This window comes from Cryptomeria japonica, chromosome 1 (genome assembly GCF_030272615.1).
Source record: "Cryptomeria japonica chromosome 1, Sugi_1.0, whole genome shotgun sequence".
Classification (NCBI taxonomy): domain Eukaryota; kingdom Viridiplantae; phylum Streptophyta; class Pinopsida; order Cupressales; family Cupressaceae; genus Cryptomeria; species Cryptomeria japonica.
The window spans coordinates 455,169,020-455,193,745 of record NC_081405.1 but is presented as its reverse complement, the minus strand read 5'-3'; the positions used below and the strand labels follow the sequence as shown (position 1 = coordinate 455,193,745).

Here is a 24,726-nt window from a genome sequence, read left to right as displayed (position 1 = left end):
AGGAAAGTCAGGGGGTGCAATGTCATGCCTGGGAGACCCCACAACTTCAGAGTCAATTGAATCCCTCCCATCAAGTGGAGCTAAGGGAAGACAAACACCCATACTTATAGCCTTGGAGGCTGATCCTCAGTGCTCAAATCAGGAGAGGAAGGCTGAAAAGGCCCTCTTTCTTCATCAAATACTACATCTCGACTAAATATGAGGTGATTAGTGTCTATATCAATCAACTAATATGCCTTGTGGTTGTCACTATAGCCGGTGAACATCAATTTTTGACTCTTTGGATCCAGTTTGGTGCGCTTGGCATTTGGAATCCAAACATAAGCTATAGAGCCAAAAACTTTCAAATGACTGATTTTGGGCTTTCTGCCAGACCAAGCTTCCTTTGGAGTCATCTTCTTAACGACCTTTGTGGGAGACCGGTTCAGAAGGTAGACTACAGTGAAGACCGCTTCCACCCAAAACTGTTTTGGAACATTTCTATGCTCCAACATAGACCGAGCCATCCCAGTGACTATACAGTTCCTGCGCTCAACAACACCGTTCTGCTGTGGGGTGTAAGGTGTGGTAAGCTGATGCTTAATGCCATGTGATGCACAAAAGTTGGTGAACTCTATAGAACAAAATTCCCCTCCATTGTCGGACCGAAGAGTGACTATCTGATAGCTAGACTCTTTTTCCACTAAGGCCTTAAACGCCCGAAACATGGTGAACACCTCTGGTTTCTGTTTAAGAAAATAAACCCACATGCGTCTGCTGGAATCATCAACAAATAATAGAAAATACTTGCATCCAGTGACTGATGGAGTGTTCACGGGACCACAGATGTCCGCATGAAAGAGTTGCAAGACCTTCGATGCTCTCCAAGCGTCTCCATCTGAAAGCGAAGTCCTATGCTGCTTTCCAGCTTACACGCTCTGCAAACTCCATGATTCTGAGTTTGAATCTCAGGTAATCCTACGACTAGATCCTCTCGAACCTGCTGAGAGAGATAGTGGACATTAAGATGCCCATATCGTTGATGCCAAAGAGTGCTGATGGAAGTACTCCTAGCTGCCATGGCGAGCTCCTGAGAACCAGTAGAATCAACAAGTCTATAAAGACCATGATCCTCAATACCAATTGCAATTGTAGTGCGAGTCTCCCTGTCAACAATGCTGCACTTGTGCAACCCGAAGACGACATCCAGCTGTGGTGAATGCTGCATAATCTGACTAACTGACAGTAGATTGAGCTTCATACTAGGTACAAAGTATACATTGAGGAATATTAAATCCCTCCCATCAGATGAAATCTGAACGTTGCCCTTGCCGACAACAGTATACTCTTCGCCTCCACCAAAGATCACTGAATCAGTGAAAGGCATGTACTCTGTAAACCAATCTCGACGATGTGTGAAATGCTGAGAGGCTCCAGAGTCAATGTACTAGGTTGATGATTGAACATCATCAGAGGAGGTTTGGGCCATGAACGCATAGAAGGCAGATTCCTTCTGATTAGGATGCGTGGCAAAATTGGCTTTCTGCTTGGACCCTCCCTGTTTGGATTGCTGGGATGCTATCAATGTCCAACAATCTTTCACCAAATGGCAATATATATGACAGTAGGAACACTGCAAGCTCTTCTTTTTGGAAGACTGTTGAGGTTGACCATGACCTTGCCCTTTCTGTTGGAAGGACGAAGCTTTACCCTTGTACTTATGCAAAGTTGAGGCTATGAAAGCCTGTTCAGTGGATGAACTAGTGCTGCTTCCATCGATCCTACTGTAGTAGCTTGTTGCAGAGATCAAGAAACTTAAAATCAACACTAGTAGAGGAGATATTGAGCATATCAATGAAATGCTCGTAGGATCTGGGAAGGTTTTTCAGCGTGATCACTACCATATCCTCCTCCACCATGGTTCGGCCTATAGCTTCCAACTTATCACGGATGTCCTTGATCTTCGTAAGATGTGCCTGGATAGATGACTTCTCATCCATCATGATAGAAAACAACATATTCTTCAGAAAGAAAGCTCGGCTCTTGTCGGACATTTCATGAAGATCCTTCAAAAGATCCCATATCTCTTTTGCTGTTTTACCTGAAGGCACCTGTGGGAGTTGATCATCTGTGATGGAGAGTTTGATAAGCATGAGAGCCTCTTGATTCTTCACATCATTTTTGTCTTGATCGTCACCTGCTGTTGTAGGACGAGATTCCTTGCCCAAAACAAGTTGATCAAGGCAACGATACTCAAAGATGGTAAGCATACGCTGTTTCCAGGTGTTGTAGTTGCGGTAGGTGAACTTTTGACTGTGTTCCAACATGATGTTGGTCAAAGATGCCATCACGGAAATCGAGGTTGAATGAGGTCAACCGAGTGCAAGCAAGAGACAAAAGAATCTGATTAAAAAATCAGAATAGAAGCAGCTGCTGAAAAAACTGAAACCCTGGAGTGGAATTCGAGGCATGAAACCCAAGGCATGAATTTCGGGGTTTGCTGAAAAACCCAGAAATAAAAAATTCTCTGCAAATTTAAAACTGAAAATTTTCCTGAAAAAAAAAATTAATCAGAAAAAAAATATGGATTTTTTTTTTTTTATATAAAAAAAATTGTACTGGCACTCAGGATTCTGGAAAACCCAGAGGGCCAAAACAGTAGATGTGAAATTTCAGAGGCACACAATCGTGTGAAAACCCTAGCCGCAGTCAGATTTTGCAGAGAATCGCGAAAAGGGAAAGCACTGAAAATGTAGAAAAAAATCCCGCCGTCGCCCAGAACGCGAATAATGTCTGCAGATGGTCGAAAAACACCTAGGCGCGGGTAGCTGCAGTCATGGCAGAAGGGCGCGTGTGAAAATGGTGCGAAAAATCTGAAAAATAAGTCGCGCGAAAATCACCAAAATACCACCCACTAAAATCGCGGAATACACAGACGAAAATTGCGAAATATTTGCTGTCGGGAAAAAAAACACATAGAAGAGTCGCAAAAATTGCGAGCTGAGCAGAAACCCACGATGATTGCCCTGTGGGAAAAAAACTTTGAAATTTCCAGCTTTAGGAAACCCATGATCTGCCAAAAAAAATTTTGCCCAACAAGAAGATTTAAAAAAATCTCTTTAAAAACTTTCAAAATTTTTCACTTAAGAAACCTTTTGAAAATTTTTAATTTTCATGCTCTGATACCATGAAAAATAATTTGAATGAATGATTCAATAATCGGATAATCTATTCAACAATATACAAGCATATATATTGAGGTTACAAGACGATGTTCTATCATTAGAACATAATGTCAAAGTAAAAGACTAAAGAGCTAAATGCTAAATGAAGCGTGAAAGCTAAATTAAGCCTAAAAGCTAATTACATAAAAAAAAGTAAATGACCATTAACCAAGGAACTAAAAATAGGTGACTAACATAGAATTAAATATTCCAATAGTTTTTATCATCATCATCAGTTGGACTATAGTCTGTACATAACTCAAAAACTTTTGCAGGTGCTTAAGTACCTACTTTTGGAAAATGCACCCATATATTACATTTTCTGCATTGTTTTTATTATAGGTCTGTCTCCATTATTCCTATCGAGAGGCGTCTTTGGACCTTTCTATATGGTTTCTTTGATTTGAATACCCTCCAGTCGAAGGTGCTTTCAGTGCCATCAGACATTGTTTGTACATTTTGGAAATGAACATCTACTAGTATCATGTGTCCTTACATTCTAGCATACCATCAAACATTGTTTGCACATTTTATTTTCATGTCAAATGTCTGAAATGTGCACTAATATTATGTGTCTTTATGCTGTAGGTCATGTATTGTTTGATGAACGTTTATCTACTTTGTCTTTTTCTTTTTAGCATTTTAAAACAATATATCCACTTTTCTCCATTTTCTCCCCCTTTCTAGGCTTCTTACTAGGGTAAGTATGTGTTTGAGTTTGGTTTGGTATTCATTCTCTTCTTTACTTTGGTTTTGTGGGTGTTGTTGCCATTCTACATTCTTCATTCTTTGGTATGTATCTTGGTACTTTCTTTAGGCTCTGCATAAATACCTCATGTAATCCATCTGTAGAATATTTCTGATAGTGGGTTTCCTTATATCTACTGATTATTAGTAGCAATTTAAAAAAAAAGTAACTTACTAAATTTAGCTATAAATAGTTATAAATAATTTTTAAGTAACCTGGTAAAGTTAGCTATAAACAAATTTGATGTAAACATTGATGATTGATCTACTGATAATTAGTAGCAAAATTTTTAAAATAAATATACAATGATACATCGCTTGAAAGTTCCTCATGATAGTCTTGTGGAGTTACTGGTAGTCTAGGATTGCAACACACTGGTACATCAATAGATTCCTTGCTCTGAATAACACACTCCTCAAACAGAAAGCCTGAAACTTGAGATTGAGTTGGACACAAAATGTTTAATGTGTTCCTTAAGCATACAGAAATATTTCTGATGCAGACAGAAAACTTCTTCCAGCTTTACACAGAAATGAAAATACTTATACACATTCTTTGTTCTGAAGTTGAGTTCATTAAAATGTGATGAATGTATAGGATAGAAAATTAGAAATGATTGGGATGAGGGTTGAATGTTTCTTTTAATTTTTTTTGAAGTGTTAATTTGGGCTTTTTTGCTTGCCGTTCAATGAAGAAAGGGTAGAGGGAAGATTGAGAGTGTTAAAGTGCAGCAGAACACTTGCTTCCAAATGAACCAAACTGAAATATGAAGAGGCAAAAAATGCATTTGGTGACGGAACTTTTCAAGTGTCTTATTGTAAGATTTCCATGGCACCTGTTTAATTGCATGCAATGGGAAATCAGTGGATGCAATCTTATATGGTGCTTATCTGGCATGTGTAATCCCAGTGATCATCATGGAATGTCAATGGCAAGATTTTTTAATGGTACACCTTCATTGATTGGTCTTGTAGTCATAGCATTTTGAGTGCTACTAGTTTGTGTTTTCTGAAAGTAAATTTTATTGCTAGTCTACTGCTGTTTTTGGAAATGTGAATCTTCATTTTACACAAAAGGTTGAGCCTTCTCGACTTAAATTTTTGGTGGGGGTCTCTTTAAAGCAATAGTAACTGTTGCTCATATAATCTGATGTTTGGAGGGAAATATTAGAATTAGGTGTTGCTTTTATGATTAGTCATGCATTTTAGGAACACACAGGGAATGGTAGGAAATGTCCCCTTGCTTTCCTCATTTGGAAGGAACTCACATCCTGTGGTTGGAATGTAGCCCCAACCTCAGACATTTTCCTATTTTCTGTTCCAACTTTTAGGGTCAGCTTGGTGATTTGTCAACACATGAGTCGTCCTGATGATGGGCAGTCATTTGTCTTCCATTTTATATTCTTAGTTTGTGAAGGTTTAAGTAGATCTCTATATATTTATTGCCTTCTGCCGAATTATAGTAAAATCATCGTATAAATCTCAACTGAATGCTGTTTTGTTATTTTAAAAATGAATATATTTTTTGTTCAAAACTAAAACTCTTGATGCAAATTCATTTGGAACCTGACAATTATGGTGCATAATTTATTATAATAATATTATTCTTGGCTTGTGAATGATAAATGTCTCCTGCATTAATTTTTATAAATATTGTGGCTTGTGAAGATAATTTATCTCAGTTAACTTCTTTCCATGACATTTTAGTTATGGTACTGTACTTGCAATGTTTTGTTCAGGGTTTTAGTAGGGACTGGACGAGCTTGCTTTGAAACTCTAAGGCCATTGGCGTATAGTCTGCTTGCAGAGCTAATTCATCATGTTCGGTTGGACCTTTCACTTTCTCAGGTTTTTTTCTTTCCCTTTTTATTATTTGAGTAATTTTCACTTTTCAAAATTTTTTTTTTGTGTTTAGTGCAATTTTTCTTTGTATCAAAGTGATTTTGCTCTCCTCTCACTATTCGTATGTTATCTCTGTCATAAAAAAATTATATTTTATAGGATTTATTGTTGATGATCTATAATTCTTTTAAAATTTTATTTTATTTCTTTTCTAATTATACCTTGAATTTTCATCTTGAAAAATTCAAATCTAGGCTTTTGGAGGATCAATTTTTTTTAATATTTCTTGTGCTATAATTGGATATATGCTTACATTAGATAATTGTAAAGTTTAGGGTAGTTGTGGAGGTCATTACCAAGTGGGACACAAACTGGGTGTATCGAAGTGATTTTGCTCCCCTCTCCCTATTTGTTTGTTATCTTTGAAATAAAAAATACATTTATAGGATTGACAGTCGATGATGATAAAATTTTGTGTTTTTTTTAATTATATATTCCATGTTCATCTTAAAAAAATCAAATCTAGCCTTCTGGAGGATCAAAAATAAGATTAATTTTTTATGCTTCTTATGCTATAATTGGATATATGCTTACATTAAATGATTGTAAAGTTTAGGGTAGTTTTGAAGGTCATTACCAAGTAGGAAACTAATTTGGTGAATGAAATCTTCCTTGTGGAAGCCCACAAGGGTCTTGTTTTTCTTACAGTCTTATATATTGTTCAAAAACGCATACAATCCTCCTCCTTAAAGACAAACTAATGTCTTCTCTATTGATTGCACATGCTTTCATTCATACAACCTGTTCAGGTTGTGTCATTAGGTACACTCAAGTTTTATAAAACATTCATTTATTCTTGCTACATCAAAATGATAAACTTTGTTTCTGTGTTTGTAATATGATGCTTTAGTTGAAGCTTTGTAAATCATTTCCAAGGGTTATGACCATAGTGTTGAGGTGTGGACCCGACTTAGAACTGACAAGCCTTTTTTTTGCCTTGGACTTGGATTTGGTGGAGACTTGGAAAACCAAAAAAATAATAAAAAAATAGCGAATTTAATTAAAAACTGATTATATTGGATATCATATCAAAATAACTTCAGACACACGAAATAATTGGTTAGATCTACCATACATGTGTAGACAATAAAATAAATAAAAAATGACATGAACATTTTACTTGGATTTTAATACAAAAGAAAAATTGTTTCCTAAAATTGTTTTATACACATTACAATCAATGGATTTCAAAATTCATCTTCATGGTACTAGCAAAAAAATACATAAAAAAATCAAACTAAGATTGAAAGAAGTCATTCATCCCAACATTAGCTCCAAGCTGCTGGACCATGCACCTCTTTAACTTAGTCAAAGAAGCAAGTGCAGTCATTCTATCCTTAGTGATCCAATCAAATATAGAATCGTATACCAACTCCATAGGGGCTATTTCTTCATTTGTTGCTAAAACTCTCTTTTGGTGGAGGCATATGTTATAATGCATTATACAAGGTCATTCAACATTTGCATTGACGACCTACTGCACTTTCGAGGTGTATGTTTTTAAACATACTCCAATTGCATTCACAACTTGAAGTTCTACATGGCTGGCTAAAAACCTGGATGACACTTCTCTAAAGGTTAGGCAATGTAGTGTCAATATTCTCCCACCAAGCATATGTAAGGATAACATTAAAACGTTTAGATTTACTAATACTACAAATCCAAAATTTGTTTAAAAAAGGAAAATCTTTAAATTTCAAATTCAAAGTTTAATTAGTGGAAGTTTTATTTGACGTAGTAGTTCTTGCTACCTTGCATATGTCTTGAGAAAAGAGATCTCTTAGAGCTTGTTTGTAGATGTCAATCTTGGACATGATTTTGCCCTTATTTGTGGAGTTGGCTCCATAGGCTCTTAGATGGTGTAGGGGCTTCCCATAACCTCCTCATCAGCATTGAAGCTATCAAGAAATTGGAAGGCTGGATTGAGAAAATCTGAACAAGCATGGAGTGGCCTATAAAGTTGTCTTATCTAGTGCTGGTTGGTGATATTCATCATGGGCACACATTTGGCCTCTACATGGTCATATATTGTCTAATATGCTTCTTTGCCATGTCCATGCCCTTATAGACGTGCCTTGTTCCATTGACAATATGAAGAAGAGAAACCAATTGTTCAATCACCTATAAAAAGTCAAAATTCAAATAGTTAAAAATTAAAAAAAGTAAGTATTATGCTGCAATCCATGAAAAAATAAATTTATGGACACTGTAAAAAGAAAATGGAAAAAACTTAAAGAATTACATCTTCAATCTCCTTTGCACGAGTCTGAAATGTGCCTGATCAAATACCCAATCTTTCAAGGAATCCCAACAGTTGTATTTGTATTGGAAGACTTGCTCGCTCCACTAAGCAAAAAAGTCATATGCATCAAATGAACTTTTGCTTGTAACAAATATTGAAAGTTAATGAATGAGGCTACAAAACAAGTGACATCAAGTAGGACCAACTCATTATTTGTGAACTCTCTTTCTAAAGAGATTGTCCACAAATGGCCTGACCCACTCTTGTTTTCCAATATCCTCGTGTATTAGATCAATGCAATGTGTTGAGCAAGGAGTCCAAAAAATGTTGGTTATCTACCCATTAGTAATCTTCATGCAACAACATTGTGAATACTTTGTGCTACATTTTCCTCTCCCACTTCCAGCACAACTTCTTTCAAAATATTACACCTCAGTTACCGGTTCGGGTTCAGATTCATGTTCGGATTCGGTAAATTTTTTTTTCTTGGGTACGGGTACGGGTTTGTCCATACACACACACACACACAGATATATATGTGTGTGTTCAAATATCAAAATTATAAAATATAATTATATAATTTATAAACTATCACTACCATTATTGATTTTTACAATGATACAATCCATACAAAAATGAAATATACAATGTGACTGCTGCAATGATATATTACAGCAGTTATAAACATATCAGATATTACAGAGAATAATATAATACAACATCATTCAACCACGAAAAAAGGATCCTAAGTTAGAGCACGACAGAGATGAATAAGAATAGCATTTGGATAGAAGGATGAAAAGAATTAGGACATAAATAAAAGCAGATCTGCAGTAGTCTAGAACAGCTTGGTGCGATAGAACAAGAGAATATATGAGCAGCCTTATGTAGAGGATAAGAACAGAATTTAGAGCAGACCAGTGAAGCATATTGGTAAAGATCAGAGAGACATGGGTTTGCATGTTAAAAAAATATTAAAAAAAGTATTTTTTTATTGGTTTTTGTGTTTTTATGACCCGTGGGCCCTGTTTTTGGGAACCCATGGGCCTGGGTTCCACTCGGGTCCTGCCTAGGTGGATGGGTTCTCTGTGGCAGGACCCACAAAGAACCCATCCACCTGGGCAGGACCCGGGTGGAACCCAAGGAGAACCCAAGGAGGACCAGGACCGGGCAAGAACCAGGACCCGGACCCAGCCTAAAATGCCAAGAACCAGTATCTTAGCATTACACAAATAATCTGCACATTTTTATTCCCCCAGAAGCATCAATTGACTTAAAGAAGATTCTGCCACCCAAAGAAGAAACTCAAAAATTCAGCAGCATCCAAGTTTTGTTATTAGTCTATCCCTGACATGATAGTGCAATCTTTCTTCATTCCGCTAGCTTGCTGCTCCTTAATGGACTGTAAATTAGCCACCTTATCTATCAAAACTGGGCCGCAAAGTTTAACATTAGAAGGGGCTTTGAACCACTGAGCTCATATTAACAATTTTTTGCTAATACGAAGACCTAAATCACCTTACAAAAGAATCAGAATTCAAAACATTAATTGAAAAATATAAACCCTCAACAAAACTATGAAAGTAGAATAGAAGGGCCCTCATGCACTGCCATTATTCTGATGAAGCAAAGGATGATAAATTAGGCACCTTCAACTAATATACCGACTATAATTCCCAACTATAGGGAACTATGAATGCACACCCTGCATGGAGATTATAGTTGCTTCTGAATCACCCTTTCATCAGAATTAATACTAATAATAGAAAAAGACCAATTCACTAGTTGCATTCCTTGCTTTTTTGTGGTTGCCCTTGTTCCAACTCATGCTTTCCATCGATAGTTAGGAAGTAGGAGTACCGTGTGGCACAACTCAAATCCTTAAATTGCAAACTCTAGGCCCAAGGCTAGTAGAACTTGATCGACTCCCTGTTCCAAGTGTGCTATGAAGGTCTCCAAGTGTGCTCTCACCTCCCTCACAACCTCAGGCTTCACATTTCTGAAACATTCACCCTTTTTTTGTTTTCAGCCTATCATGCTTCCATAGATATACTTATAAATGAGAACTCCACTGCATGGAGAGAAAATAACATAAGGTTTGATAAAAAAATTCAAGCAATGATGTTAACAAAAACAAAAAAAAAGCTTCTAACAATAAAAAAACTGAATAAGAAAATAATTTTAGAATGAAAGGAAAGAAAAATCCTAGGGTTTTAACTTGTATTTTTGTTTGTTTTCTTTTTAGCATTTAAATTCAACAATGTTAAAAATGAAAATCTGAAAATTAAAGTTGAATTATAAAAAGTATAGAAGAATGAATGAGACAAAAATAAAGATTTTCAACTTGCCTTGACTTTGTGCATTTTGTGCATTATGTTGGATGTTAGAACTTTGTAACTTAACTCCAAGGCTTCCTATTAGCTGTAATGTCCCTTTTTCAAAGTAGGATTTAATAATAAACAATAATAATAAAATTATAAATATAAAAGAATAAAATTAAACATAACCATAACTAAAATTTATTTAAGTTTAATGAATGGTCAAAAGGCATAAGACGAAAAGTTGTCACTCCCTCAAACATGAGATATAAAAGGGAGAAGAGAAATTCATTTGAAGGGGGGATAATTTGGGAATCAGAAGTGCAGATCTGATTGTGAAAGGTTGTGTCACTTTCAAAGGGCAGAAATCATGAAGAGTTGCACTCTTTCAAAGGGTGCTATGGTGAAAGGGGGTGTCTCTTGCCAAAGGGCATACATGATGAAGAGGTGTCACCTCTCCCTCACATTGCGAGATATAAAGGAAAGGAATCAAAAGCAGATCAGAACTGTTTTAAGTTACAGGCAGTGACATCCTTGTTCTTGGTGGTATGCATGGGGATGTGCTTTGTAATGCCTCGCCAGGAACCCCAAATGAATACCCACAACAAGGGTGAAACAATTTTTTTTTTTTTTTTAAATTACAAACATATTAAGTGCATAAAACACAACATGCACGATAATAACACAAGCGGAAGACTTACACCAGAATTCCTTAAGGGTTACCAACGAAGAAGAAATTCAAAAGTTAAACTCCACAATTAAGATTAATCTAATAATCCATCAAAACTCATAGAACATATTAAGCCATATGCAATAATAGATTACACCATTGACAGATTGAAAGGATACAATATAATTTCTCTTCAATAAGCATTTACACAATCATAAAGAAAGCTGATAAATAACATCCCAAACTTAGGATTACATTGCTCTTCCAATACATGGCTCTCAATATACATATAAAGATACAACTTAACCAAATACAAGGTTACAAAAGTTCATTGATACAATTGACCACATAGGTCTCCAAATAACAATAATCTCCAAACATGAGCCACGAACCACAGGAACACCTGCGAAGCCAATCTTTGCATGAAGGTATGAACAAAAACATCCGATGGGAAGTGGCACTACCACCCGACCATGTGATCCCAAACTGGAAATCACCCCACTCTGCTAGGTTATAGCAGAGGACCCTCAAGCAAACAAAAGCATGGCATGGTCGACAGAACAAAACGACTCCATGATAGCACAATACGACTCCACAATATTCTAGGTGACTCAACATCACAATACACAAGTGAACCTAAAGAGAGAGTGTCATCGCATAGCTTATGATGGTTACCATGGTCGGCCTCCATAGGTCCCGACTCCCACCCCGGGTTTATCTTGGTAACCTTTCCCGAACCTCCGGCTCCAACTAAGTCTCATGCGGACGCTACCAGCCTTTCGTGAAGACAAGGTGGTCAGTTTGCCATTCCAGGCCTTCTCACTATATTATGAGCCCTGTACAAGCACTCACCTATGCGCGAGGTACAATATCTTATTTAATGTTATGAACTACCAACGTAATCAATTAATTAGATTATCACTTATTATCTGACTTTCGATGGGTTATCCTGCCAACCACTTTGGACGCGACCCCCACTCGAAAGCCACTCTCTCAAAGGACACTAAGAAAACATGGTCACTCCGCGAGGACCCTATGGCGAAGCAGACAACCATAACACCACTATCCAAAAACAAGTGGTCAAAACAAGGACATACTGACTCTTGGTTAACCATAAGGCAAAGACACTACATGGTTAAGACAACGAAGTCATCATATATCACTTGGTCAAGGGTGCCAAATACGCCACCACAGGACGACTGAACCACAGACCAGAAGTAACTCAATTATAACTCTTTGCAAGGAAAGCTAATTTCACTAAGTCAGCACTCAGACAATCTTTGAGAAAATCAGCATTAGAAGCACTTGCCTTTTCATTGATTGAAAGTTAAATAACCATAAGGCAAAGACACTACATGGTTAAGACAACGAAGTCATCATATATCACTTGGTCAAGGGTACCAAATACGCCACCACAGGACGACTGAACCACAGACCAGAAGTAACTCAATTATAACTCTTTGCAAGGAAAGCTAATTTCACTAAGTCAGCACTTAGACAATCTTTGAGAAAATCAGCATCATAAGTACTTGCATCTTTCATTGATTGAAAATTAAATAAAACACCCTTTTACGACATTCACATCTATTCAATTTCCAAATCAATATTCCATCAAGAATAAATTCCACATTAAATATTCAACCGAAAAAAACGTGAATTCCTAATAGACATTTTAATCCATTTCCAGAATATATCCCAAATTTACCAGAGAGTTACCCAGGGACGCGTCCCCGACCTGAAAACCCCTGTCCCCGTCCCGGGGACGTTTTGGGGACTTGGGGATGGCCAGGGGATGTTTCCCCCCGTCCCCAAATTGCCCTGTATATTGAGGGGACGTCCCCGAAACGGGGGGACGCCTGCCCTAGCTCTGGGGGACGTCCGTACGTCCCGGGGACGGCTGGGGATGGCTGGGACGTCCCCAATCCGTCTCGGGGACGGCCAAACGTCCCCCATATCTAAGGCCCTTGAAAAATATTAAAAAAATTTTAAAAGTTGTATTTGCAATTTTTTATTTAAATTTTCTAATATAGGCCCCTTATTAATTCAAATTGTTATTAAAAATTAAAAAAATTAAAAGATAACATTAATTAAATTTTAAATTTATTAATTTAATTCATAATTTTGACAATGAAACTATATGGCAGCAGTGTAGCCTTTGGGCATTTTGACACAGAGATTAGAAAATCGCCAAACTCGGCGAGTCAATAGAAAAATAACACCCAACGCCTTTATTAAAGAATAAGTTTTTAAAAAAATTTAAAAAGTTGTATTTTCAATTTTTTATTTAAATTTTCTAATATAGGCCCCTTATTAATTCAAATTGTTATAAAAAATTAAAAAAATTAAAAGATAACATTAATTAAATTTCAAATTTATTAATTTAATTCATAATTTTGACAATGAAACTATATGGCAGCAGTGTAGCCTTTGGGCATTTTGACACAGAGATTAGAAAATCGCCAAACTCGGCGAGTCAATAGAAAAATAACACCCAACGCCTTTATTAAAGAATAAGTTTTTAAAAAAATTTAAAAAGTTGTATTTTCAATTTTTTATTTAAATTTTCTAATATAGGCCCCTTATTAATTCAAATTGTTATAAAAAATTAAAAAAATTAAAAGATAACATTAATTAAATTTCAAATTTATTAATTTAATTCATAATTTTGACAATGAAACTATATGGCAGCAGTGTAGCCTTTGGGCATTTTGACACAGAGATTAGAAAATCGCCAAACTCGGCGAGTCAATAGAAAAATAACACCCAACGCCTTTATTAAAGAATAAGTTTTTAAAAAAATTTAAAACGTTGTATTTTCAATTTTTTATTTAAATTTTCTAATATAGGCCCCTTATTAATTCAAATTGTTATAAAAAATTAAAAAAATTAAAAGATAACATTAATTAAATTTCAAATTTATTAATTTAATTCATAATTTTGACAATGAAACTATATGGCAGCAGTGTAGCCTTTGGGCATTTTGACACAGAGATTAGAAAATCGCCAAACTCGGCGAGTCAATAGAAAAATAACACCCAACGCCTTTATTAAAGAATAAGTTTTTTTGGCCTCGCCCCTTGACCCCACCTTGGGGGCGTTACCCCCAAACCCCCGTTGAAAAATATGGGGGGAAACTAGATTGATAGAAGTAGGGAAAATTTAACCTCTGAGTCTATTGATATGCATATTGACAATGTGAATGAATTGAAATTCTGATTTATGAATGCATAATTACATATTGTCTATTGAGTATTAACAATGTTGTATGTTCAAAATTTACATTCTAAAATGTTTTCAACTTTTCATAGTATCATACACATGCTATATCCATGTTTTATTGTTTTCATATGAATATTATGTATGTATGCATGCTTTATCCATGTTTTCATATGAACATTTAGAATTTTGAAATTTTCCTATATATTTTAAATTTTTCCTATATTTTATATAGCCGCCCCCTTTGCCGTCCCCCGCCGTTCCCAAATTTGGCCAAAAAATTTGCCATCCCGGAAACGCGTCCCCTGTCGTCCCCGTCCCGGAAACTCGGGGTAACTTTGAAATTTACCAATTTGAATTACTAATTCGTGCCTTAATTTCCATAAATAAATTTATTAAACCACATGATAAAAATCACTTTGAAAATTACTATTTTTATTTAACATTAAGAACCAACTTTAAAAATATTTCATTTTATACAAATTAAATTCTCAGCACATAAAAAGTTGTACCGCGAAGGTTACAAGGTCATGCGGGGGTCCAAGGCCTACCCGCGGTACTTGCCGGTAGTATTGCTTGTCCAGTAGCAGGCCTACCGACCGGTAGTGGTGCTACCGCTGGTAGCAGACGCTACCGACCTGCGTGGTGGGGCTAGCCCGCCACGGGGTAAGGTAAGGTCAACTTAATAAAATAAATTCATACTTTCATAGCCTATAAAATCGATAAAACAGGAGCTCAGTTCTTCCCCTGTTCATTTCACGGGCACACACACAGTGCCAAATACTATAATACAAAGGGATATTTACCAATAAGGTAAAAAGTGAAATAAAATCACACAAGAACCCAGTAAATGACAATTTAGGCAACAATAAAAGAATTCAACAGGTAGGAGAAGGGTTAAGATAAATTTCCTTGCTTCCATACACATGAAGAATTCCTTGCATCTAGCAATAGGCAATAACCATTTTGCCAACATACACCCAAAATCTTGGGCAATTAGATACTTGAAAGCACACAACAATCTAAATCTAATTCTTTTTATTCCCAAAAGAAGAGGTAATTCAAGAAGTTGATTTTCAAGAACAAAAACATACAACAAATAAAAAAATGAACCATTTCTTTATTAACAGGCACTCTTTCTTCCATTCCAATCATTCCACAAGAATCTACAAAGAGATTTGCATTTTTTCAACACACAGGAAGCAACTGAAATATTCAAATTTAAATTTCAAACAAGAAGAGATTATCCAACCTTGAAGCAAACTAGCAAGCAAAATGATGGAAGAATCTCAGTCCTTGCAAACCAAATCAAATTCCAGCTCCTCTTTCAGAATGGTTTTCCAAATTTCTCTTTCAAATTTTCTGCCCTCCCATTCCTGTGAATTCCTAGGAATATATGGGAAAATAATTCCAACCTAAATTTTCTAGGTTAAAAGTTTTCTCCACTAATCAGATTAAATTATTTTAAAAAGTAAAAACAATCAGATTTACCTTTATCCAAAAATAATTCTTTTCCAATAAATAAAATACAAAAGTCAAATGGAAAAGTAAAAATAAAAGCTTTTATTTATATTTTCCATTTTCCATTTTCCATTTTCCATAATACTTTCTTTCAACATAAGCATTTAACATTTAAATGGCAAGGCAAATACTTATTTCCTTTTCACAATATAATGATATAACTATTCACAATGAAATAAGCCAATTTAACCATTTAATGCTAGCAACTCATTAGTTTAATTAAATCAATAATCTCAAGGGCATATTAATTAACTAATTACGCCAACATAAAAATAGCATCATCTACTCAATTGAATAGCCATTTAAATAAATGGAAACACGCACAACGAAGGATGATCAAATGACGACTCACAAAAGACCAAACCAAAGCGCTATGACTCGCATACTGGCCAGACGGGAAAGACAACCGATTGACAACACTCACACGAGTGTAATTGCGGGTCAAGTTAGGGTCCAACAACTATCTCCTCCACTCCCATCGGACATATAAGGCACGCTCAAACCTGTTAGGGTCCTGCACTAAAGAACCCACACGTGCATATAGACAAATATATATATATATATAGAGAGAGAGAGAGAGAGAGAGAGAGAGAGAGAGAGAGAGAGAGAGAGAGAGAGAGAGAGAGAGACGGCACGCACACCGATGAAGGAGAATCGTGACGTTCCCTGTCTCACTGGAGTGAGTGAAGGGAAATCATCCCCTCGCATCCCAATACACTTGCAAACACGCAACATATAATAACACATCGCACATATAAGGTAAGAGTGTCAGTCCATGATAATGATCCATAAAATAACATTAATCATAAGCACTGAGATACTGCATGAAATAACATCGCATAAAATCTGAATTAATATACAATAATGTTCCACTGAAGTCGATCAAAAACATACAAAAAGAGTCTGATCAAGGAGGGGTACTACATGCTTAATACGTATGCTTAATATATGAAGCTTGATAATGCTCTCATGCAGAATTTGATAGTAATATTAATATTAACTGCAATATGTATGACTACCATACTTAATTTCATATAAATTCATAGTACATGAAAGACCAATATATTGAACAGTCTAGCCTTTGATCTTCCGCTAATGCCTGGGCAGAGATAGGGGTTTGTGTAGGGAGGGGTGGAGTAATTCTGTCACAAGATGGGTAAGTCCCATGATGGGGTAAGGACATATATTTCTGAAGCCTTGAGGGAGAGTCTTGAGATGGGCATGAATAGGTGTTCCTGAAACCTTGAGGGAGCCTACTTGTAGACAGTCTCCAAGTGCCATAGCACAGTAATTCCACCATCCTTCATCAAGGTTAGGGAAGAATTGAGGGCAGACCCTTAAAATAATTAGTATTAATTGTATTAGGAGGAATTAGATGTGTTATAATCTCAATAACTTAATTTAAGACATAATAATGTTTAATAATTATTGGGAAACATGTAGGCTTCCGATAGGGGACATTGCATCAGCTCCTCAGTACATATTAACCATAAGAAATTTTGAGCACCTCTGATTATATAAATGAAAACCAAGTAGATTGAGAATAGTTTGAAACTTGAAACCAAATGGGCAAGTCAAAATAGGGTCAAAATGAACCAGTCTGTGCTTTTAAGTCATTAGTGGTCTTTTATGTTTGTATACGATGTGTTTTAATATCTGTGCGCAGCCTTGTGGACTCACTTAGTCCAATGTTGTGGTTCATGAGAATGTAAAAATCCACAGTCTAGGTGCTAGAGTTGAGTTTATGAGTTGAGCTCAGCCTTGATTTGCCAAGGATGCCTTGGACCTAGACTCATTAATGTAGGTGAGGATCTGATGAGTGGCAACACCTATGTCAGATCAGAACGTTCAAGTTCGAGTTCAAATTCAGCAACAAAGAAATTCGGTTGAAATTCAACAAGGAGGAAAATTTTGCAAAAAAATTCGCCATTAAATTCGCCTTATATAAATTTGACTTTTAAAAAATATAAGTAATATATTCACAAAATTATCAAATAGTCTTATCTTTGGTAAATAATATAATATAAATATGTAATTTTATAATATTATATTCATTTTATATTTTTAAATTTATTCATATATTTTGATTAATAAAATAAAAAATATTAATATATATATAGAAATAAAAATAATATATTATAAATAAAATGATAATAAAAATATATAGATATTAGAAACATTATGTAAAGAAATAATATTGAAAATATATAAAAACATAAAATAATAAATATTATATGTTAAACGTATATTAATATAATAAATATTCTACATTATAAATATATAGTTAATTTATATATATTTATATTAATAAAATAATAACTAGATTATATATAAATAAAATTAATATATTACATATATAATAATATTAACAATATGTGAAAACATGGTATAAATGAATAATATACAAAAGTATAAAAATATAATAAAATAGATGATATTGACAACATATTAAAAACAATTCATTGGAGGCAAGGAGGGTTATCGAAAGGCCTGAAAGAACCATTGGTGTCAAAGCCTTGCAAACGGAACAACACTGGCGAATTCTTTGCAGAGCCCTGCAAACAGATGCTGGATTAAAAAGACCAAATAACTAACACCTGTGTGGAATGAAGCCTTAGAAAGCATTTTGTTTCTTCAAATATATTTTAAGAGAAACACACCATGGATTACGGCTACAAATATTCGATGAATTTTACCAAATTTCTGGTAAAGTTTTGAGATATGCAGAATTTCGAATTCCATGGCCGAAATTTAGCGAATGCTGTGACACAGGCCAGCACACATGCCAAATGACATGGGAGATGAATGTTGAAGATATGAGGGCCAGGGAGCTTTTAATTTTATCAAAGTATATAGAGTAAACATCAAAATAGTATAGCAGGCCCTCATGATACCTTTCTTTTCAGAATGATACATCAAAGTAGAGTTTCCATTAGTTGATGATTATCCATTACATTCAAAATTTCCAGATGAAGCAATTCTTAATATCACAAATCAAACATGGAAACTCTACTTTGATGGGTAATATACACAACATGGATTAGGAGCTGGCATTCTATTTGTCATTCCACAAGGAGATACTATACTCAAATCCTACAGACTATTATTTCCTTGTACTAACAATATGGCTGAGTATGAAGCACTCATAATAGCAATCAAGATGGTAGTAGAGTGGAAGATCACAGAATTGAATGTTTATGGAGATTCTCAACTAGTCATCAATCAAGTGAATGACGAATACTAGACCAAGGATGAGAAGTTGATGCCATACAAGCGTATGTTAGATGACTTCAAGAAGTATTTTGTCCTCATTTATTTTGAACAAATACCAAGACTGGGTTATAAAGAAGTAAATGCCATGGCAACCATTGCCTCTCTTCTTGAAATACCAGAATAACAAGCACATTATGAGTTCGTGGTGGAGCGATTCTCTACTTTTGCCAATGAAGATCTTGAATCTCATATTATCTGCCATTTAGTTGGACTCGATTCCCCTTTATATGGCAACATCTATACCTACCTCAAAGACAATACCCTACCACCAAGCTTATCCAATAACTAGAAAAGAACCTTCATCCGTTAAGCTGCCTGTTATACCATAATTGCCGATACCCTATATCGACGAGGTCTTGATGGTACTCTCCTCAAGTGTTTGGAACGTGATGAATATCAAACCGCCTTAAAGGAAGTTCATGAAGGCATCTGTGGGACTCACTCTAGTGGTCCTACCTTGGCTAAGAAACTCATTCGTCTAGGGTATTATTGGTTGAGTATGGAAACAGATGTATATCACTTTTTTAGGAAATGCAAGAAGTGCCAGATCCATGGTAATCTTTTATATGCACCAACTCAAGAGCTACAACCTTTAGCATCTCCTTGGCCTCTTTTGTCAATGGGGACCCGACCTTGTGGGCAAGATCCATCCGCTTCCTTCTAATGGTCATAAATTCATCATAACCACCACTGAGTACTTTACAAAATGGATTGAAGTTGTACCCCTAACTACTGTCATGGACAAACAAATTGCCTCATTTATCTTGAACTATATCATTTGTCGCTATGCAATCCCCTTATCCATTATCATCAATAATGGAAGACCTTTTAAGAATTAGGATGTCAAAGAGCTTTGTTACAAATTCAAAATGATTAAAGGCCTTTTGATGTCGCTCATCCAACAATTCAAGTTCTTGTAATCTGGAAACACGATAATCTTCATTTGGTATCAAGCCTTTTAGGGAAACTTGAAGAGAATGCAACTCAACCTCTATGGGCAAGATGGCTTTAGATCCATAAACAAGGGCATAAGGTGTAGCACCAATGGGTGTTCGAATACTCGTTCGATAGGCTCATAAGGCTGGGTTTAACTAAACATGCCAATCAGGACCGACATCATTGATTGTCTTTTTCAATATTTTCAAGATTGTTTTATTTGAAGCCTCAACTTGGCTGTTTCCTTGAGGGTAATAGGGTGTGGAAAAACGGTGTTGGATGTGGAATTTGTCACAGAGCTCTTTGACATCTTGATTCTGAAAAGGTCTTCCATTATTGGTGATAATGGATAAGGGGATTCCATAGCGACAAATGATATAGTTCAGGATAAATGAGGCAATTTGTTTGTCTGTGATAGTAGTTAGGGTTACAGTTTCAATTCATTTTGTAAAGTACTTAGTGGCGGTTATGATGAATTTGTGACCATTAGAAGAAAGCGGATGGATCTTGCCCACAAGGTCGGGTCCCCATTGACAAAAGAGGCCAAGGAGATGCTAAAGGTTGTAGCTCTTGAGCTGGTGCTTGTATAAGATTACCGTGGATCTGGCACTTCTTGCATTTCCTAACAAAGTGATATGCATCTGTTTCCATACTCGACCAATAATACACTAGACGAATGAGTTTCTTAGCCAAGGTAGGACCACTAGAGTGAGTCCCATAGATGCCTTCATGAACTTCCTTTAAGGCGGTTTGATATTCATCATGTTCTAGACACTTGAGGAGAGTACCATAAAGACCTCGTCGATATAGGGTACCGACAATTATGGTATAACTGGCAACTTAACGAATGAAGGTTGTTTTTTGGTTATTGGATAAGCCTGGTGGTAGGGTATTGTCTTTGAGGTAGGTATAGATGTTGCCCTATAAAGGGGAATCGGGTTCAATAAAATGGCAGATAATACGAGATTCAGGATCTTCATAGGCAGGAGTAGACAATTGTTCTTGCTTTTCTAGTATTTCAAGAAGAGAGGCAATGGTTGCCATGGCATCTGCTGTTTTATTATCCAGTCTTGCTATTTGTTCAAAATGAATGAGGACAAAATACTTCTTAAAGTCATCTACCATATGCTTGTATGACATCAACTTCTCATCCTTGGTCAGGTATTTGTCATTCACTTGATTGATGACTAGTTGAGAATTTCCATAAACATCCAATTCTGTGATCTTCCACTCTACAAGTGTGCCTAGGTGAGAAAGACATGGCTACTAGTGTGCCATTTAAAAAAAAGTTGGAGATAGTTAGTTGGAGGTGACATCAATAAAAAATATTTATATATTTTCTAAGTTTAGAAAAAAATAAATGTAAAATAAAAAATGCTTAAAAATAAAAAAAATTAACATTTTAAGTATTGAAATAGATATCAACAAAATAAAAAAAATTATATTGTTTTTATTAATCTTTGTCATTCTGTTAAGAAATAAATTTTAAACCATAACCTCCTAGAGATGGTAGACAAAGACTGGGATGGGAATGCCATTATTTTATGAGAATGGCAGTGTTCCTTTTAGATGACCATATTTTCAATCAATCAATAAAACTTCCATACATTTACACTCTTTAAGCCTTAATATTACTCCTTTTTGTACTCTTCTTTAGAATTTGATAAGATTTTTTTTTTTTTTTGTTCAATCACAGCTGAAGCGGTATTAGCTTTTGACTGGAGCTATGAACTTGTGAGACCTTATTTTTGAGGGGCCTAATCCTCATGTTTGTTGGGCAATAACACCCTTATATCTCCTTGTGTCGTTCTATCTTCCACGCTCAGGCATCACCGTATCTCTCCATTACCTGTGTGTGGGACACATGGGCCTCGAGTAGACTCGAACCCAAGACCTCCCATGTAGGAGGCTCGCAGCTAACCACTGTGTTGTGAGGTCATCCCCCAAATTTGATAAGAAATTTTTATGCTACATAAAAACTTGTAATTGTTTATGAAAAAATAGAAAATTATAAGTCTGTAAGTGTACTTTTTTAGTTCTTTTAGTTTTTGTCAATCGCACATTAGCACTTAGAGACAACCCTATGCAATTAATATGATATATGTGAGAATTCCATGTAAGAAGTTGCTCAATTTTCAAGGGATTCTTCTAGGAGATGTATATAGATGCAAAAAAGCTTCACTGAAGTTTCTTGATGTCTATAGTATTTGATAAGAATTTTGTTTTGCTACAAAAAAACTTGTAATTGTTTATGCAAAAAATAAAATATTATAACTCTATCAGTGCACTGTTTTAGTTGTTTAGTTTTTGTCAATCACATATTAACACTTAGAGATGGCCCTATGTAATTAATATTATATATATAAGAAATTTATATAAGAAGTTTCTCAATTTAAAAGGGATGCTTCTAGGAGATGTATATAGACGCAAAAAAAACTTCATCTGAAGTTTCCTAATCTTTTTAGACGTCCCCGTATGGGTCTTCTATTAGAATATTTAATTATATTTTAGTCACCTATATTTAGTTCCTTGTTTAATGGTCATTTAGCTTTTTAGTTAATTAGCTTTTAAAGCTTTATTTAGCATTTAGCTTTTTCTTTTTAGATTAATTAGCTTTTAAGCTTTATTTAGCCTTTAGCTTTTTAGTAGTTCACTTTAAACGACTTGTTCTTAATTTAGAATGTCGTCTTGTAATCTCTCTATATACGCTTGTATATTGCTGAATACATTATCCGATTATTGAATCATTCATTCAATTTATTTTTCATGGTATCAGAGCGGGTCAATGGGATTCTTTAAAGTTTGGCAAATTTTTTAATAAAAATTCATGCCCTTCTTTCTGGAATATTTTCCAGATTTTTTTTTTATTGTTTTGTTATAAAAAAACGATTTTGCTTTTTAGAAGGCTTTTTGAGGGTTTCTGGTTCGTGGGCGAATTTCTTTGTGTTGGGCAGCAGTTCATGTTTTTTTTAGTGTTCTGGAGATTTTCGGGCCTTGAACTTGGAGTTTTTTTTGCAGATTGAAAATTTTCCTAGGGTTTCTGCAATTTTCGACTAGGGTTTTGACCCTTCAGTTTAAGTTGAAATTTTATTTTGCTTGTAGATTCTTGGTGGGTTTTTCGAGACCTCAATTGGGTCGTCGTCAGATTTTTCTGGGTGCATCGTTTTTCGTGCCTCTATTTTTGGGCCGTCGGATTTGTATTCTGATTTTAGATTCTTGGTGGGTTTTTCGAGAGCTTTTTTGAGTTGATCTCATATTTTTCTGTTGCCTCGTTTTCCGTGCCTCGATTTTTTGTGCTAGCGAATTTGCCTTGGAATTTAAAAACAGTCAGCAATTTCTTCTAATTCTGTGGGCGCTGTTTATGCTATACATCCGACCTAGGGTTTATGCCCTATTTTTTTTGCGTTTTTTTGGAAAAAAATCGTCAATATTTTTCTGTTTTTTTTACAAAAAAAAAATCATGGATATTTTTTTATTCTTTGCAAATTATTATTTTTTCTGATTATTTTCAAGAAAAATTTCAGGTTTTAAGTAGAAAATTTTAATTTCTGGGTTTCTCCCAAACCTTGAAATTTGCACCTTAGAATTCGTGCCAGAATTCTCCTCCAGGGTTTCAGATTTTTTGTGCAGCTGCTTCTATTCTGATTTTTAATCAGAATCTTCCGTCTCATTCTTTGTGCCCTCACTAGGTTGACCACGTTCAACCTTAGTTTCTGTGATGGCATCTTTGACCAACATCATGTTGGAACACAGACAGAAGTTCAATAGCTGCCACAACACTTGGAAATAGTGCATATTCACAATAGCTGAATATCGTTACCTTTATCAGATTGATTTAGGCCAGACCTCGTCTTACAGGTCCCAGGGTTTTTACGATTTTTTCCTGAAAATTTGTCTATCGGTTTTCTGATTTTTTTCCACAAAAAATCATGGGAAGGTTTTCACGATTTTTTCCTGAAAAATTGTCTGTCGGTTTTCTGATTTTTTCCACAAAAAATCATGGGAGGGTTTTCACGATTTTTTTCTCAAAAATTGTTCGCAGGTTTATAATTTTCCCTTAAAAATTATCTCATCTGTAATCCGCGATATTTGCATAAGATTTTAGTTATCTGGGGTTTACTGTTTTTTTCCACAAAAATGATGATTTGTAACCTCAAATTTCTTGGTTTTTCGATTTTCTCCTCAAAATCGTAAATTCTCTTTTCAAGGGTTCCTATTTCAGGGTCTGAAGTTTTTTTCCTCAAAATCGTGCTTTGTTGCAATTAGTTTGGGTCGCACTTGCCAGGGCGAACAGCTGCAACTGTGGTATCTTGCAGTCAGTTTTGGAGTTGATACTCTTCTGCAAAAAGGTTTGCCGATTTTCCTCAAAATCATGGTTTCAGTTTTCAGTTTGGTTACCCAACGTCAGGTTGGATGGATTCTGGTATTCTTGGTCATTAACACTTTTCAGATCCAGGGAGGGTCTCCACCGCAGCAGAGTGTTCTTTTCATTTGTGATCAAAAGACCTATAGTGTCTTCTGTAGGGTAGTTAGTAGATAGAATGACCATTAAGGGAGGGTATTAGAATATTTAATTATATTTTAGTCACCTATATTTAGTTCCTTGTTTAATGGTCATTTAGCTTTTTAGTTAATTAGCTTTTAAAGCTTTATTTAGCATTTAGCTTTTTCTTTTTAGATAAATTAGCTTTTTAGCTT

At 35.4% G+C, this 24,726-nt stretch overlaps 1 protein-coding gene across 2 annotated transcripts in view; it reads left to right on the top strand.

Moving 5' to 3' along the window:
• Positions 1-24,726, top strand: part of LOC131064445 (uncharacterized) — a 135,072-nt gene that overhangs the window by 17,278 nt on the left and 93,068 nt on the right. For both annotated transcript variants that reach the window (XM_057998592.2, XM_057998586.2), the window contains exon 6: positions 5,690-5,798. In XM_057998592.2, the coding sequence (XP_057854575.2) occupies positions 5,690-5,798 (109 nt within the window). The remainder of the gene's footprint in view (positions 1-5,689; positions 5,799-24,726) is intronic.